The sequence below is a fragment of the Neolamprologus brichardi genome, chromosome 20, assembly GCF_056152115.1.
Source record: "Neolamprologus brichardi isolate AB-2024 chromosome 20, ASM5615211v1, whole genome shotgun sequence".
Lineage (NCBI taxonomy): Eukaryota > Metazoa > Chordata > Actinopteri > Cichliformes > Cichlidae > Neolamprologus > Neolamprologus brichardi.
The window spans coordinates 6,493,405-6,511,223 of NC_142123.1; the positions used below are offsets into that span (position 1 = coordinate 6,493,405).

At 40.3% G+C, this 17,819-nt stretch overlaps 1 protein-coding gene across 3 annotated transcripts in view; it reads left to right on the forward strand.

Annotated features, from left to right (window-relative positions):
* kazna (kazrin, periplakin interacting protein a) overlaps window positions 1-17,819 on the forward strand; it is a 192,900-nt gene that overhangs the window by 129,944 nt on the left and 45,137 nt on the right. For all 3 annotated transcript variants that reach the window (XM_087833675.1, XM_087833676.1, XM_087833677.1), the window contains one exon: window positions 3,693-3,800. In XM_087833675.1, coding sequence (XP_087689801.1) covers window positions 3,693-3,800 — 108 coding nt within the window. The remainder of the gene's footprint in view (window positions 1-3,692; window positions 3,801-17,819) is intronic.

Sequence of the window (17,819 nt, forward strand, 5' to 3'; positions counted from 1 at the left end):
AGATTATTATTAGTTAAATGTGAGTGAAGTTGTGTGGCAACTATTTTCTCAAGAATTTTTGAAAGGAATGGTAGATTGGAAATAGGCCGAAAATTCTCAAAATTATTGGGATCTAGACCAGCTTTTTTCAATATTGGGGTGATGGCGGCAATTTTGAGGGAAGCAGGAACAGTTCCAGTGGTAAGTGAAGAGCAGATGATGGCAGATATGAGGGTAAGAAGGTAAACATGCCTTAACCAAAACTGTAGGAATGGGGTCTAGCTGACAAGTAGGTTTTGACTTACAGATGAAATCTGAAATATCAGTAACCGAGGGGAGCTGGAAAGCAGAAAAACAGTGTGATGGGAGATGAATTACACAGGAAGAGCTAAATGGAACCTCGGAAACCAGTTCGTGGTGTATTTTGTGAATTTTCTCAATGAAAAATAACATTAAAGAATCACAAAAGGAGGACGAGTAAAGATGAGCAGGTAAAGAATCTGGTGACCTGAAAGAAGAGTTCTTGAACAGTGAAAACAGTATCTTGGTTGAGTCATCTTTTGAACAGATAATGGTGGAGTAGTAAGCAGATTTTGTTTGATTAATACACTCCTTATAATACATAATATGATTATTAAACATTTCCTTGTGGATATTCAGACCAGTTTTCTTATAAAGGCGTTCAAGTCTGTTCAATCATTAGCAGTATTTAGATCATTTCATAATCTTATAAAAAAAATCTAATGTAATCTGAAATGTACCTTTGGATAACACTTGAAACTTGAGAGAGAGATGAAGAGATTCAGAGATGAGGAGTAAATGAGTTCAAGGTATTTGTGGAAATTGTTATTTTAGCTCAACATGATGGTATTTATTTAGGCAGCATGGTGGCACCGTGGTTAGCACTGTTGCCGCACAGCAAGAAGGTCCTGAGTTCAATTCCAACATCAGGCCGGGGTCTTTCTGTGTGGAGTTTGCATGTTCTCCCCGTGTTTGCGTGGGTTCCCTCTGGGTACTCTGGCTTCCTCCCACCGTCCAAAGACATGCAGCTTGTGGGGATAGGTTAATTGGATAATCCAAATTGTCACTAGGTGTGAATGTGCGAATGAATGTGAGTGCGAATGATTGTCTGTCCCTGTGTGTTGGCCCTGCGACAGACTGGCGACCTGTCCAGGGTGTACCCTGCCTCTACCCTGCCTATATATATATATATATATATATATATATATATTTAAAAATTGTCAAGTCATGCCTGAGCTCAGTCTGCATCATATTTCTATGCTTTTTTCCCCTCCATACCAGCTTAACCTTACTATCGTCATCAAACAGCTGTCACGGTTTACTTCTTCCTTGGCATTTATTCCACCATACTCTTAGCCTTTGCCTGGGTTTTAAATGTCGGTGAGGGCCTGTCAAAGGTACTATGCAGGGAAGATAAAACATTTTCACGAGGCTACTGGGCAGCAACGGCTTGAACTTGGCAGATAAGTGTGAGCTTTGAATTTATACATTATTCAAAAAACTGACATCTGTGTTCCCAGTGCCAAAGGCTGCACCTCGGGCGAGTTTGAAAAATTATACGTTTGCAAGGTGGCAAAGAGTTATGCGCAGTTAAAAACAGCCCTCATGTTTTACCAATCACCTTAGGTGGGGGACAGGGAGCCAGGCTGTTATTTGTAGCCTTATAAAACCCATTTTAAAAAGTGAGATGACTAATCTTGCCGTAATGACAGCACCACCCCTGGAACTTCAGCTCCCAGACACATCTGTGCTCAATTACTGCAAATAATTCAACCAGCAAACAGCATCTTAATAGGTGGGTGGTGGAGTGATGGCAGAAGGAATGGGGGTAGAGGCCAGGGAGGAGCAGAGATTGAAGAGTGAAGTGGAAAAGATGTAGTTTGCAGAAATGGGAATTTTATTGTATGTGTGAGCATCTCAAATATTTCAACTTTTTTTTTGCTAAAATAACTTTATTATTCGTCTTGAAGTAGCAATTGTCATTCTTGGAGTGTTGGGTGTCTAAAACTCTTCATGCATGCACGAGTGTGATGGACTGAGAGGACAGCAGAAGTTGACTCTACACGTCTAAGTGACAAAGTCATTTTAGCAAACACTTTTATGTAGTTAACCTGGAGCAATGCATTCAATATGCATACTGCATGCCACTGGTGGGAACCAAAAACTATATTAGAAACCACTGAACCTCACATGAAATCAAATGCACTCGGGTTATAAAAATGCTAATATTTATGTGTGTGCCTCAGTCTCTCGGTTTCCTTACAGTGTAAGGAGTGAGGAGTAAAAGTTGATTATGTGTGTACTGGGAAGGATTTTGTGGACTTGTTGGTGTTGTGTGCGGCATTAATCCTTCTGGTTCCTACACACATTGCAACCTGTAATGCCTGTCGGTCTATTTATGTCAATAAGTTTGCAGTTCAGTCACATCTTGATTGACTGAGGTGACTTTCAGCTTTAATTCAAACCATTTTCAAACATAGTCCCACATTTCAGAGACTTTCACACCGACATGATTTTAATTTTTAAGATTTGTTTTTATTACTTGGATGAAAATCCTTTGTAGACAATGACTTGCAGACAGTGAAATTTCGAACCCGTGAACGTCACCGACCACTGCAGCTGACTTCAGCCTTGTAGTCAAAGCTGAAATGCTCGCTCTGTTGGGTGGAGATCGGGTCATCTTGGCCTTTGAAAAATATCCAGCTTTGTTGCATTGAGAAATGTTTGCAGTTTGCTTTGGGTTGTTATCCACTTGCAGTGTAAAGTGCTGTCAGTGTGATCAGTGTTGCAGATTTAGCTTAACCTGAGCAGAAAGTATAGCCCTGCACATTTCACAACTTCTCCAGCTACTTCTATCAGCAGTCACATCATCAATAAACACTCATGACCTGGGTCCACTGGCAGCCATACCTGCCGTAACATTGTCTCTATCATGCTTGACAGATAATGTGGTATGCTTTGGATTATGATTTCTTTCTTTACGTTGTCATACTTTTCTTTTTCTCTCCTTTGCCTTGGTAAGTTTCTCTTGCTTCATCTATCCAAAGAATTCTTTTGATTGTAGATTTTGATAACAATATGCCTACCTCTTTTGTTTTAGTTTTTTTAGCTAAAGGAAGATTTTTTTGTCCCACTTTACTCGTCATCTGTGGTCTTTTAGGTCTATTGGTCCATGAATTTATAGATCCAGAATATAGATTTGGCTGCTGTCCCTCTGATAGCCTAATGATCGCCTCACTCAGTTGCACTGACACCTTATGACCTCATATTGAAAGCTGCAGTGAACAGTTACCAAATGCAAGTTTAGCACTTGGAACCAACCTCAGATATTTTATCTGCACAATTTACCAAGGAATAACTGGGGAACAGGGCTCATCTGTCAGTTAATTGTCCAATTAATTTTGAGCTTCTAAAACTGGAAGACTAAAAATGGCTGTAATTCCTAAACAGTTAAAGCAGTACTTCTGTGAAACCCTTTGATTCATAGCTGAAAATCTGCACTTGAATCGCAGCTTTATTGATTTAAAGTCTACTGTGGTGGTGTGCGGACTCAAGATTACCAAAAGTGTGTTGTATCCAAATACTTATAGTGCAAACTGCATATCATACAAATGAATTGTTCTTTGTATTCATTGATCCTTTTACATGTTATTCATCAAGTTAAAACCGGTGGTTGCTTGTTCTTCTCCTAGATCCCTCTCCCCACCAGAGGCAGAAGCCCCCGGCTACCGAACTCTGTTACAAGACTGAAATCAGCAGTCTCATGGACTTCAATTCTCCAGATGCCTCTCTGGACAAAGGTAAGACTCTAATCAGGTGAAATATGTTTCATTTCCTGCGCTTGCTTTGCTGTTAAAGCTTTGGAGGATGTGAAAGTTCATATAGATTCGCCCAAATACACATATGCAAATATAGTGTATGCACACACACGTGCAGCTGGAAATGCATTAAATCCACAAACATGTCAGGTTCAGGGTCTTTAAGATGTGCACGCGAGGATTTGTAATGCAGTAAGCGCATCACTTACTCCCCCGTCTCAGCAGTGTCAGCTTGCATTTGTCAGAAATGAGAGTGTGTATTACTTAAACCTCTAAGAACTGATTCCACCATGTTGTTTCAAGTGTACTATATTATTTAAGCTCTGTGTGTTTTATTAATAAAAAAGAGATGCTTTTTTAATCATTTAAACAAGGTCAGAAGTTCATAGTAATTATAATATTATGCACTTAGAAGCAATTTAGAAAATGATTGTTTTACTTTTTATTAAACGGTTACCCAACTTCAGCTCATGCTTCACCGTCACCACAGTCTGCCCTGTGTGTTTAGTCACTTGTGTCACCGAGAGCCATCTGGAAAAGCAGCCTATTAACTTTAAAGACTGTATTTATTCCCATGACGCTTATCTGACTGGGTGGTCAGACGGGTCTCACATTAGCGTCAGCCGCTCTCCACACAAACACTTTTAGTAGTTTGTCTGGAGTCCGTCTTCATGTTCCAGCACTTTCATCACTAAAGCTTGGAGTCTTTTATAGAAGATCAAAGATGTTAAGTATGGCGTCAGTCCAGAAGTGTGTCCTGACTAGTGTGTCTTGTAAAGTTGCCAGTTCCAGTATGGATCTTTATTGTCATCCAGGCAGCTGCCCAGGGCCTTTATTCATTAGAGCATCCTACTTAGGGCTTTATTTGGATGCCAGGTCTCTTGTCTCTTCCTAATAGTGTGTGCCAGTGTGGCGATGGTACTGAGTGCACTCACAAATGGTCACACAGTCATTTTTTGCAGTTTCTTGTGCCTGATTACAACTGTAAGGTACTTTTACTTTTGTATTTCTGTCATTCTTCACTGCATTCACCGACAGCTTAATAAATTATTAACACTTCAATACTGTAAACATAAAATACATGATAACATATAAACTCTGCTTTTGAGACTCAAGCGAGCAGATATACAGATTCGGTCATATTTTTAAACCTTTTATATGTGCGTCACTCCTACAGAGCATAAAGCAGCTGGTCCCTTAGTTCTATAGACATTTCCTGGGTGCTGTAAATGTGCAGACTCAGGAAAAAGCATGTAGGCACACCAAACCCCTGCAGTGGCCAAGGCCACGTATATCACCACAAGTTTCATCAGAATGAGAACGGGGATCTAAGAAGCTGTGCTATGAGAGAGAGACAGGGAAGGAGAGGGAGAGACCAATGTAAGCAGTGAGTGCTGGATCATAATGAAGACAGGTGCTGCTTCGGCACATTAAGTGGCACTGATGTCACCAGCCGGGCGAGGCTTGGTATGTGCGCCACATTAGATAGGAAGGTCAATGCGAAGGAGTCAAACAGGGCTTCCAGGGAAAACTGGCTTAAGAGGGAAGGACAGACAGGGAAGGGAGAAGTGGAGGATAAAAGAGTTGAAGAGCACTGCAAGGTGAAGGAGAAAGACTAGGTGAGGGATTACATAAGGAAATGTTATTGCAGGCATATTCTGATTAACACGAGAAAATCAACCAGTGAAGCGGGCGGAGACAGAAAAGAACAAACGATTAATAAAGCACGGGAGAATGTGAAGCTGTGCGTGTGTGGGGGGGGGGGGGGGGGGGGGGGGGGGTGACTGTGCAGAGTGGTCTCTGCTGAGCACTTCCATTTTTCTCATGTGCTGACACTTTCCAAAACACCTACCCCCATCGAAGCCCTCTTACAGCCAGTGGGAGAGTGGCAGCTAAATTGCCTTCAGCAACAATATCCGGGCCTCTTCATTGTAATTTACACACATCAGAAATAGCTACTCAGAAATGCTTAGACACAATTGTCCAAGAGTAGCTAGGCTTGCCATTTTAATGTGACTCATTTGCATAAGTGCAGTAACTGGACGGAGCAATATTATTATGTTACATGCTGTATGCCATGATCACAAGGTCGTGGCCAGCTTTTACATAATCCGGCTAATATGACCAAAGAAAGGAAGGGAAATGGTAATTTAGACTTATTACTCTGGACATAATGATTATATCCCTGTAATGGAGTTTTGAGCCGTCGATCCACAGAAATGTGATCTTATGAATCCTAAGAAAATTGTGCCACAGTTTGCACAGACAACGATCTTATCTGTGTGCTTGTGTGTCCTCTGGCCTTCCTGTTAAAAGCTACAGAGAGGTTAAAGCTGACGGAGGGAGCAGAGCAGCAGTGAGACTGTCTTCGGTCTTTGTCGCTTTCTAACGGCTTCATTAAAGGAGGCTTCTGAAAAGTAGAACTCAAAGGTCATGAAGTCTAAAAGCTGGATTTCAAAGGGTCTAGATCATACTTGTCTGCTGTGAAGGGCTTTATTTAAGCAGTCTTCAAAGGAAATACTGTTACAGGAAAAAAAAAAACCCAAATATGCATATCAGTACATGTGGGTGTATGCCTACGTGTGTGCGCCAATGTGTGTGCATGGCTGGCTTGCTTTAACAAACAGTTTAAGAAGAAAATTCAGTAAAACACAAGCTTATATTAGACCATTTACCAATAAAAATCCTGTTTTGTTCTTCTTTCTACATCCCATGAAATCCAGTCAGAGGCAGGCTGTATTTGTATAACCTGTTGTCATATTTAAATGACTGAACTGTCATCACAAAACAACATAAATTTAGTTGTAAAGCTGTGATGTTTAGTTGTTGCTAGTTCTGTTCAGTTCAGACTGAACCCTAGTACCAGAAATCCAGGTTAGCCAATTAAGGCTTATCTCATTGAGTATAGTTTCTCGGTCTGAATAATGAAGTTCTTATCAATGACCAGCAGGGAGCGACTCCTCTTACTGCATCCATAGAGAATAGGAATGAGGGGCATAGCTTCAATGTTGATGCTTAAGCTGCCACCATGTAAGAAGTTATCTTAAATATATTCAAGTTGTCAGGTGAGGCCAGCAAGTTTGGTTAGCAGTTGCAGTCATAAACTGAATGGGCGCAACACACAACACATATGTTGGTTACTTAGTGCCGAGCAACGGACTGAGTTACTAAACAACTAAACAAATCTGAAGCACAGACTTCTGGGTGGTCTTTACCACTCAACAAGCCATAATATTATAGATAATCCATTAAGAGGTTAAAAAAGGGATCCAACAGGAACGTTTGTGTTGGTGTTAAGTTTCCCCTCCGCCACCCTTCCCTCTAGTCACATTTGCTTTCAGAATCCAAGATGAAAATCTGCGACCAAAGACTTTATAGCAGGGCTTTTGTTGGTTACAGTACAGCCATCTGTTTTACTGTCTGAGTAATGTAATAGCTAAGACCTTTCTCAAAACATTTTTAAGATGGGTATAAAGAGTTCTTAAGAAAAGTGTTCAAGGAGTGTAAATTAAAACCAATTGAGTTAGCTGTGGCGCTACAAAGATTTTGATTTCTGCTCTTGCCAAATAATCAGACCGTTCGTTAGTTTAATGCAAAGTATAAGAGCCACAGACAGCTTTTTAATGAGTTTCCAGTTCACACTTCAAAACTTTTTTTTGCTATGACACTAACGAATATTGTGTTTTGATTGATAAGGAAATATGAATTCATTTTAAAATGTGTCAAAAACATAACATGTAGATTGATGAATGGACTGATTCTTGTGTAGCACCTTTCTGCTCTACCTGAGCAGTCAAAGAGCTTTATACAAACTGCCTGAGTCACCGACACACGTACTTTTTTCCCTACACCTTAGTGCTTTCTCTCTAACATTCATACTCAATGTATCAGAGAGCAGGTTGGTTCAGTATCTTGCCCAAGGATACTTAGGTGTGTAGACTGAAGACTAGAGATTGAACCACCAACCTTCTGATTAGTAGATGACCTGGCTAGATGACTCCTGAGCTACAAACAAACCCAAATAGAAAGAAACTTAGTTTGCAGGTTGTCTGTCATCACCTTGAGAAACACCCAGGTGTGCTGTGCCATCTACTCAAACCTCCAATGACCGAATTAAATGCATGTTTTAAAAATTTCATTCCAGAATTTAAACGCTCTGTGCTCTTAATCAGATTATATATTGTCTGACTCCTTCTGAGATTTTTCTCTGTTTGTTTTGCAGTCTTAAAATCCACACCTACACGTCATTAGGATTTGGATTTACACCTTAGCCTAGCACTGTGCCAAGGTGATACTAAATGTGTGTGTGTTTTTGTTTAATTTCTAAATTGTACCTTGGATCATGTTTGAACAGCCAGCTGGCCACCTTCAGTTTGTCCTTCAAAACGTAGAAGAAAACAACATAATGAAGAAATAACCCTCTTCTGTTCATCAGCTTTCATATTAATTTCTCAACAATTAGAAACCATATTCTTTTAAGCTCCTGAAATCAAAGCTGATAGTCATCACTTCATCCTATATCTGCAACACGAACTTGGTTTGGTCCCTCTACTTAAAATAACAGTTGTGTTGTTCAAGATAATGTGGGCCTAACTCTAGGTTTAGACACAATCCGGTCGTTAAGTCTGACGTCACTAGCCGTGTCTGGGCCTAAACTCTGCTGGAGGTCCATATATCAAACGATCACTATGGCATTACTGAGAGTTGAAAAACTGTCTAAAGTCTTTCATCTTTAATAAAATGATCAGCGTTCTGCTCTACCAGGTGTAACAATTGAGTTTAACATCCAGGCATCCATGAAAACGGAATATATGACATTTAACGGAGTTAGAAGTTAGCAGGAAGTTAGCTCGCTAGCTTCCTGCTAACTTCCATCTAAATAGCATGTCCTGACTGCGGGGTTTTGGAAACAAATTAAAAAGTACAGCTCTGTTATCACTTCCAACATAAATGATGACAGAAAACTAAAGAGCAGTGACGTTTGTAGGGTTACTGAAGTTTGGCTAGCTGGTATATAATGATGTGCTACGTGACCGCTAGCGACACAGCTATGTTAGCATAGTATAAACAAGCTAACTTTTTTCCACTCGATAAAAGTTAACGTGAGTGTTCTCGGTGGTCAGGAACAAATGTAATCGCATGGCAGGATGCTGTAAAAGGGCCAAACTTCAGCCAGGAGAACAACTGAGATAATCCATCCACAATACGAGGTTAGTCATTCATATACTGCTGCATGGGCTGGGCTGTAGTTACATCCTAAGGTTTTAAAAACTGAGCTTAAATAAATGATTAGCATTAATAAAAGCAGAGGGAGGTCAACAGTGATCACTGACTGTTTCAGGAGCTTTTTGAGATTAAATAGAAGAAAATACAAAACATTAAACATGTTAACAACACAAAAGCCATATTAAACGCAGACTACTTTAGGCCCGGAAGTAGGATTTGTCACGTCATCACTTAACGACTGGATAGGTCAATAAAAGTACTAAGGTGGAGCCGTTAGAACTTCATGCAATAGTTTCAAGTTACAATTTTCCATTTGAATCTCTCTCCCCATTTTGTGTGCTTTGCCTGTGGTAAAAAAGAGTAAAAAGGTGAGTTGTGTGGAGAAAATTATAGGAGAGAAACAATATTGTCTTGAGGTCACACATTATAAACACTTATGTTTCTTTCTTACAACCTCTGGGTTACAAATGTATCCAAACATTTGGGCATTTATGGGTAAATTACATAGTTTGTAGATTTTTTTTAAAGTGAAACCCCTGCACCAAATGGATTTAAAGGGAACATTTAGTCACGTCCACTCAATCACTGTAATGCACTATGAGGCAGGTCAAGAACTGTTGTTAAGAATCATTGATGGTGCAATTGCTGAGCTGATAGTCCCTCATACTTACTGTAACAACCATGGACTCCTCCACCTGACCCTACTGATTTGTACACATACCAGATGGGCTAAAATGTTTCGGCAGCTGAGTCCCCAGTTCCACTTCTTGTGGCCGGACAAATAGAAAAATGCAAGAAATAGTGCCAAAAAAGCCAGTGATACACAAAAACATATGTGCAGCAGAAGACACACATTGATTAGCTTGATTTTGTTGTGGATAGTGCTGCAGTGCTGAAATTTTAAGCAGCAGAGAACAGCGCTGCAGCAGTTTTCTGCTGTACGTGAGATCATTTACCCTCTGCAGTGTTTTACAGTGGCTCAGACTGCCGTGACAACTTTATTTCTCAGACATCTCCCTCTATTACTTTTTGTATCACATTCTGCTTAGAACCGTCTTCTCTTTACTTGGTCTTCTTCACAGTTCACTACTACTTTTAACTCCATTAGTTCACACTTTGTGACTTATGGACTGATTTAATCCTGATTTATTTGAAGGTTGTTGAGAAAGACCACGGAGAGAAGGAAAAGGGAAAGTGAGAATTTATGAGGACATGGAGTCCATTAACACACGCACTGTGTGTTGTAACACAGTTTGGTGGCCTTTGTCGGCACCATGTTGCTGACATTACAGATCTATACTTAAATACTGTGTACGCACACATACTATAAGTACACACATACATGATTTGAAGTTTTTTGCTTGCTTTTCTTTGAGTTATTGTGCCAACCTAATTCACTGCACATAGACAAAGAGACTGGTTGCTCTAAATATTTTAAATTTAAAGGACTGTGCTTCGAGGTCATCACCTTCAGGCATCCAGGACATAGAAACATGCAGAAAAGCTTCTTTCGCATTCATAATTTCACATAAAATACAGGGAAATCACTTTATCATCAGGCAGTGGAGCAATGTGTATCACAGATAGCTAATTTTCCCCATGTTCCTCAGTCCCTGAAGAGTGATTTGATGCTGTCTTAATGTAGTGTAAATAGCCAGTGAATGCCAAGTACATTCTTTTAATTAGGAAACCCAACAGAGCTGTTGATTAGCACTTTGTCTTCATAAGTGTCTGAGTTTGAGCTACAGTTGGATCTCTTACTAGTAACCTTATAGTCTTCTAGCATGTCCCAACAAATCTTAAGCAAGAATAGTATAATAAAAATGATGTATCCAACATGCATGCCTTTGTTTTATATGGTAAAACCCAATCTAATTGCCAGGTCATTTCACATTTCAAGAACAGCAGAGCAATAATTTCTTTGGTACTGCACTGAGGTCCCCCCCCTCCCATCCCTTCCACACGCACATGTATTTCTTTAAAATTATTGTAGAAATTTTTACAGCCAACATCTGTACACGATAAATGACTTTTCTCCAGAGCTGGAAGCTGAGTCATGTCTCATCCGTAGATTCATTACACACTAGGCAGAGGTACATGACTTCCTTTATAGCTACTTTAACTCCATCTTTCCTCTTCACTGGCATTAAAAGGTATTGGTTACCATCCTGTGGAATGGGATTACGGCTGTACAAGAAAAATAAGTTAGAGCAAAAAATCAGTGGCTCGATTCCAATTGTGTGGGACAATATAACTCAGGAGACTTCTTCCCACAAATTGCTGAACATCCTTTGTGTGTTATCATGAAGTGAAATCATCCTATTAGCACATGTTCACAGTACAAAGTCTTGTATTTGATGTGGCCTCACAAAACAATAGTGCCTTTATGTGCCCATGTTGTCAGTATTTATGCTGATTTAGTTCAGTTGAGTTCATTTTACTTTGTGCTTTATATGTGGATAACATAGGCTTCTGCCATAGATGTTAATTGACCTTGAAATATTTCCAATAGAAGTCGGGGGGTGGCAAGGTGGTGCGGTATTTAGAATCAGAATCAGAATCAGAAAGGGTTTTATTGCAAAATGTTGAGCAGGTTTACAACATTAGGAAATTGCTGCGGTACGCAGTGCAAACAGGAGTTTGCACTTAGTGCATTTAGGAGCCCTGCTCCACACCAGGAAAGTCTGGGGTTCAGATTCAGTCAGTGGGTCCTTTCTGTGTGGAGTTTGAATAGTTTCCCCATAATTGTGAGGCTTCTCTCTGGGTTCTCCTGTCTTTCAGTCCAAAAGCATGTATAGCTTAGGTTAAATGGTGATTCTAAATCAGCCGTAGGTTTAAATGTGAGTGCAAATGGTTGTCTGTCCCTCTGCGTTAGCCCTGCTGTAGGCTGGAGATCTGTTCAGAGTGACAGCTGGGATAGGCTCCAGCCCTGAATTGAATAAACAGAAGAACTGTAGACTGGTGCAATAGACATCTCAGACACTTTTGTGATATTTGCTCTTTGTAGTAAAATGTACACATGGGCTTTTACAAACACGTCTGTAAAGTAAGTCTTGTGATTTGCTATTGTCAAGTCCAGAACAAACTTTATGGATGTCGTATAATAAAGAGCACTTCAGTAGTTATTGTTCTATATTTGATCACATTTCACGCTGCATTGTTTTGCCATGTTTGATTTCTAATTTGAGCATAAAGTAGACTTTTAAATTATGGTTTAAGAAGGTTTTTGACAACACACCACCAGGAGGCCAGTAAGAACTCTAACAGTATGTATAAAATGTAAAGGTTTTTAAAATGCATATAAATAAATAATTCATGAGGTTAACAGTGAGAAGAGAAATTTTCTTCATTGTTATTCTCTGATTAGTCTCTGTTCTACTGTTTTGTCTTTTTTTTTAATTCCCTATGTGCGCTTTAATTGTAGGAATTACTTTTATAGTCATCGTCATCATTCAGCTCATTTGAAAAGGTTTTATCTTTTCCTTGCGGAAAGATGAATAAATCTTAATTAATGCATGGGCTTATCAACTTTCTTTAAAATCTCAGCTCCTTCTGTCTAACTACTAACCCATCAGCATTTCTTCACTCACCGTCCTGCCTCAAATATCGTGTCACTGCAAGGGCGGTTGGACAAAAAGAAAAGATTACAAATGGCACACATCTGTGTCTGCTTTAAGTCACAGTGACTTTGTACACATTCCTTGTCAACCAGAATATTAACAAGAGGCGTATAAAATCAACGCAGAAGGCTTTAAAAGACTGCCTTAACAATTCAGTGTAAACACATCCAGTTTATTACATTTTAAAGTGGACTTATGTTTTAATCCAGAAATGACGACAATATCCTGTGAACATCCCACAAATTTGGTCATAAATCCAAACATTATTGTGTTGCCTAAGCTTCTACTTTACTCCGCAGAGCGCACTTAGTTTGCACTGTTCAAGTTGTTCGACAACCACAGAAAGAAAACTCACGTGATATTTTTCTTGTGCAAAAGTTTCCCACAGCAGCAGTGGTTTTAGTGGTGCTAAAGATCTTTTTTTTTATGATGCTATAAGTGTTATTTTAAAAGCATTAGCTTACTCAAGCCTCGGGCGAGTCAACAGGCCTGGTTTTGTCCAGCTTGCTGGTATTGGATTGCACACAAATTAACACCCACCTGCCTGTAAGACTACACCTTGGCTTGGCTCTTTCCCTCATTGGTGCATCTCTGTGTTAGAATAATGTGGGAAAATCGTAGTCACGGCCCCTTTGAGCTCCTCCTTCGTACCTAGTTAACTATTTGAGCCAAGTGGGAGGAGCCTAATGCACTGTATCATTGAATTCATGGGAGTAGCCTTGAACAGGTACACTTACAGGGGAAAGACAGAGGAATAACTCCTGGATTTATTTCCTGGTGTCAACTGAGCCTGACTTTAGGGGATGAAAATTAAAGAATGACAGGGTTTGAGTTTGGGAAGCTGAAGAAACAGTAATTTTAGGATTTGGTCTGTCCTGAAAGTCTCAGGACGCACGTCAGATCCTGGAGTCCTCTGGTGAACTCCCCTCGGGGGAGGGGATGAAATCAGACAGGGAGCAAGGAAAGTCTGGTGAGTGAATGGAACAAGTGCAGCAGCCAGAGTTAGACTGGAGAATGAAGTGCGTTTCAGTCATTCAAAGGTCTTACACTGAAAAGACAGTGTGTCTTTGTGTTTGTCCTGCTTGACGAAATTTGCCAGATCGCCGGAGATTTGTGGTGCTGTTTAACCTGAAAGCACATCGTGCTGACATGTTGCCTGGTGCCATACGTAGTCAGTCACCTGTTTTAGTGTTAAGCCGTTGGGAGACTTTAACCTGAGATGACCTCAGAGTAGCTGCTATTGTTTGAGTTTGGGAACAGACATCCTTGTTTTACTTTTCCTAGCTGACTTGCATGGAATAAACTTGAAGAGATTTTATTCAACCTAAAATCAAAAGTCTAAAAATATGACAGTGATTCACACTATTATATTAGTGTGGATGTCTCAGAGCAGGGCGTGACTGAGGCTTTGCTACTCGCGGATAACTAGATAACAGTCTTGGAAGTTCGGGGAGCTTCACATAACCTTCTTTTCCATGTAAACAAGGCAGTGTGTTGTGTTTCTAATGTAAACGCTGCGGTCTCAGATTCTTAGCTGCCACTTTACTCTGAATACACGTCTTTCATTAACACAGGAAATTTTCACCGCATCAGCGAGGACAGTTTCTGACTATTTTAACTGAAGAGTATTGAATTACCTTACATTTGAAAAATGTTGCAACTGTGGGAAGAACTATAGATGTTTCCCCCCTCTTGTTTTGCTTCCAAATACCTGCATTGCATCTCCATACTGGTAGCTGAGCGGCTTTTCAACCTTGGACTAAAGATATTCCAAGCACAGAGGTAAAAGTTCACATAACAGAACAGATTAGCGAAGCTTGTTTTCGTTCTTGTATATTTTTCAAGCGTGTCATGTAAATCTTCTTAACCTCAAGGTGCGGTTGTGACACAAGAGGTGCATTTACACTAAAAGCATACACCTGGAGGATATGGAAGGCCGTCTTTGCCCAACCCTTACTATCCCAGGCGTGGTTATGTATTTGCAATTGTGCTCAGTTACTCAGCTTTCCGTCTCAAATTTCTCCAGCGTCCCCTGTGATTACCACGTAGGTAATTTGCGGCCGGTTTTTGTAAACTGGAATTGGACAGCATTAGTCATGCAGCCGTTACTACTTGTAACCATAGCAGCAGATTATGTATGGTCGTAGCTGTTGATAATTTTTATAGCAGCACAATCTTGTGGTTTTGATCTTCTCGCCACATCAAACCTGTGTTCTTTACCTCTGCCAGCACTCGACCATCCACACCCCCAATCATTGCAGATTACACCGCTCATTTATGTCTCACAGTTGGCAGCTAGAGAGAAAACAGTGCTTCAGAGGAGTGACATGATTGGTCTTAACCCTGTAGATGGATGCTCTCTGTAAAGCAAGCTGTAAAACAGTACAGGCTGTTGCTGTCTGACTAACCTGACACTCAGTAAGGATCAGGTGAGCTCTGTTTGTGTGCTGATGCCTGTATGTGCCTCCAAAGGCTTGCACACGTCCATTTATGCGTTTATGTCAATCAGTGCATTATGCCTGGGAGCCTGCATGTATTTTCAGTCAGCTCATTTTGACAGCGTAATTGTAGCTGATTTCGGTCCCAGTCATTTCAGCGCCTGTGCTGCAGGTGAGTGCAGCACGCGGCTCTCGCATGTACCAGCCAGTTTCTTCCCGTTGTGGCAGACAGATGACAATTTGGAACAAGTTACAGATAATCAGTTGCCTGTTGGAATCAAGTCAGGGATAATGGTAAAGAAAGTATAATAATCATGCGCCTTGGTATGTCTGATTTGCCACTATCTTAGCGTGAGAGGTAATTTTGTTTTTGAATGAGGCGGTCTGATTGGGGCTTTTATTATCTTGCATTTATTTCTCTGTTTGAACACCTTGGTGCCTAATCACATTGACTCCACAGCATTAAAAAAAAACTGAGATTAATTTGGCCGCTTGTTTTGTCACTGTCACAAATCAAATTGGTCCCTCTGTTGGGTGCTGTTTTCAGACACTGTCCATTCCTCCACAGCTCATCAAATATACATGGCTGGATGACAGAACTTGCTCTCAGTAAGTCACTGAAAAGGTGCCACACATTTGCAGTCTTTTCAATCTCGTGGCTTTGTTTGCAGAAGCTGTCAGCTGAGTCGCTAGTCAGTTTGAAAACTGAATAAATGTAACTCCATAACCATTAGCTACATATTTCCCTCCCAGTATCTTATCAACTGGGATTGTTTTGGTGGCTCCATATCCTAATTTGGCTACCAAATCATCATTGTCATCTTGGCGTGACATTTCTAGATGGCTGTTTTTATTTTTGTCACTTTGTTTGTTTATTGGTGTGTGTCTGTGTGTGTGTATTCTGTTGAAATTATAGATTGCTGGTTTTCATCACAATGGCAACCTGATGCAGGTACTCTGACTTTGTGTGTGTATGCGTGCGTGTGCTTGTAGACTCAACAGTTTGATGGAAATATCCATGGTGACACGGTGTCTGGCCTCTCACATGGCCCAGACTATTAATAAGAATAGTGTGAGCCTTTGGGACCAAAGGTCATTTTTAACAATATGCGCACCAACACACATGCATGCGCATCACACCTGCTTTGTCATAATAACAGCCAGACACCTCTTAGCTACCTGTCTCAGTTCATTTGTCCACCTAATCATTAGGAGGAATCATTTTCTTCTGAATGCTTACCTAAAAAAACCCCAACAATATGTCTCCAAAAAATGGATTCCTCCGTTGTCATTAGAATCTGATATGTTATTATCTAACTAGCTATCCCACTCATGCACAAAATTAATTCTTAATTTGTTTGCTGTGTGTTTAGCAGCAACACCCAGGAGAAAATAAAGTTCAATAGCACCGTGTTCATTCACAATGTGCAATAATATAATTGAACCAAAAGGAAGATAGTTGTAATAGTTGTTGGAACACAAGTTAATTGTTGATAGAGACTTTTTCATATCATGACATTATGAATGGCATGTTTTTACATTTTATAATACCGGCACAGCTCATCAAGCATAAACATGACAGTTATTATTGCCTGGCCCGGTGCGACTAATTAACATTCTCATCGTGTCTGGTGTAAGCTGTCCAAGAATAAAACCACAAACAGTAGTGTATATCTAGCACAGCCACCTTAGCAAAGCACCAATTCATTATACGCCACCTTAGATAGCAGTGTACACCTAATTAGTTATCCCCATGAATAAGCAAATAGTGCACATTTCTGCAATTACTGTAACTTAGACTTGGCTCTGGTTGGACTCAGCAGCATTTATTTACTACCCGATTGCCTACTAATACAAAATGCTGGAGGACGATAAATAGTCTAATAAGGAATTTGTGGCAGGAGGATAGTTGCTCGCTTGCACTTTGTCATTTCTGCACGTTTGTGAAAGGATATACATTTTTGCACATTTGAAATCTTGGACTCCTCCAGTCGCTCCATCAGTTCAGGCTCTTACCAAGTAATCTAATCGTCTGTCCCTGTTGACCTAAGCCATCTTTTTTTCCACATTTCATGGAAATTCTGCTCTTAATTTGAAAAATTAAAAAAGAAAAATCAAAGAGCTCTCACATATATCTGTCCATCTGCGGTTTCTGAAGGATGATAATCTCACTGTTTGGGTTTTTAACTTAGACGACTGCAGCCTTTGAAACAAACCCATGGATTACTATCACTTTAGCACGAGTACAGACCGTGAAAATAAGAGGGCTGCTTATGTAACTGTGTTAAAGGGCACCAAAATAAAGACTGTTTTAAATCTCCCCTGCCAAAGCCCCTCAAAGAAAACTGAGAGAATATGCTTTTTTTTTCTTTTAGACACAGTTACAGTGTAGTAGCTTCATATGCCAAAGTGACTGTATTTGCATTTTTGCGGCTTTCTTAAAACTGCGGCCGGTACCATCCACAGAGACGATTTTAAACCGGTGGACGCAGATTGTGGTGGAATGCGGCTGAGATTACTGCCTATCTTTCTCTCTGATCATTTTTTTCCCTAACCCCTCACTCTCACACAAGTTCGGCCCCCATTACTCCAAGGACTTGAAGCATGAAATGGGCTTGCCAGCATGTGGATGTCAGATTCTTGGATGTTGAAGCAGAGACTACTTGATCGACACTGGTGGAATGAAAGGCAGGAAGCCACGCAGGGAACGACATTGT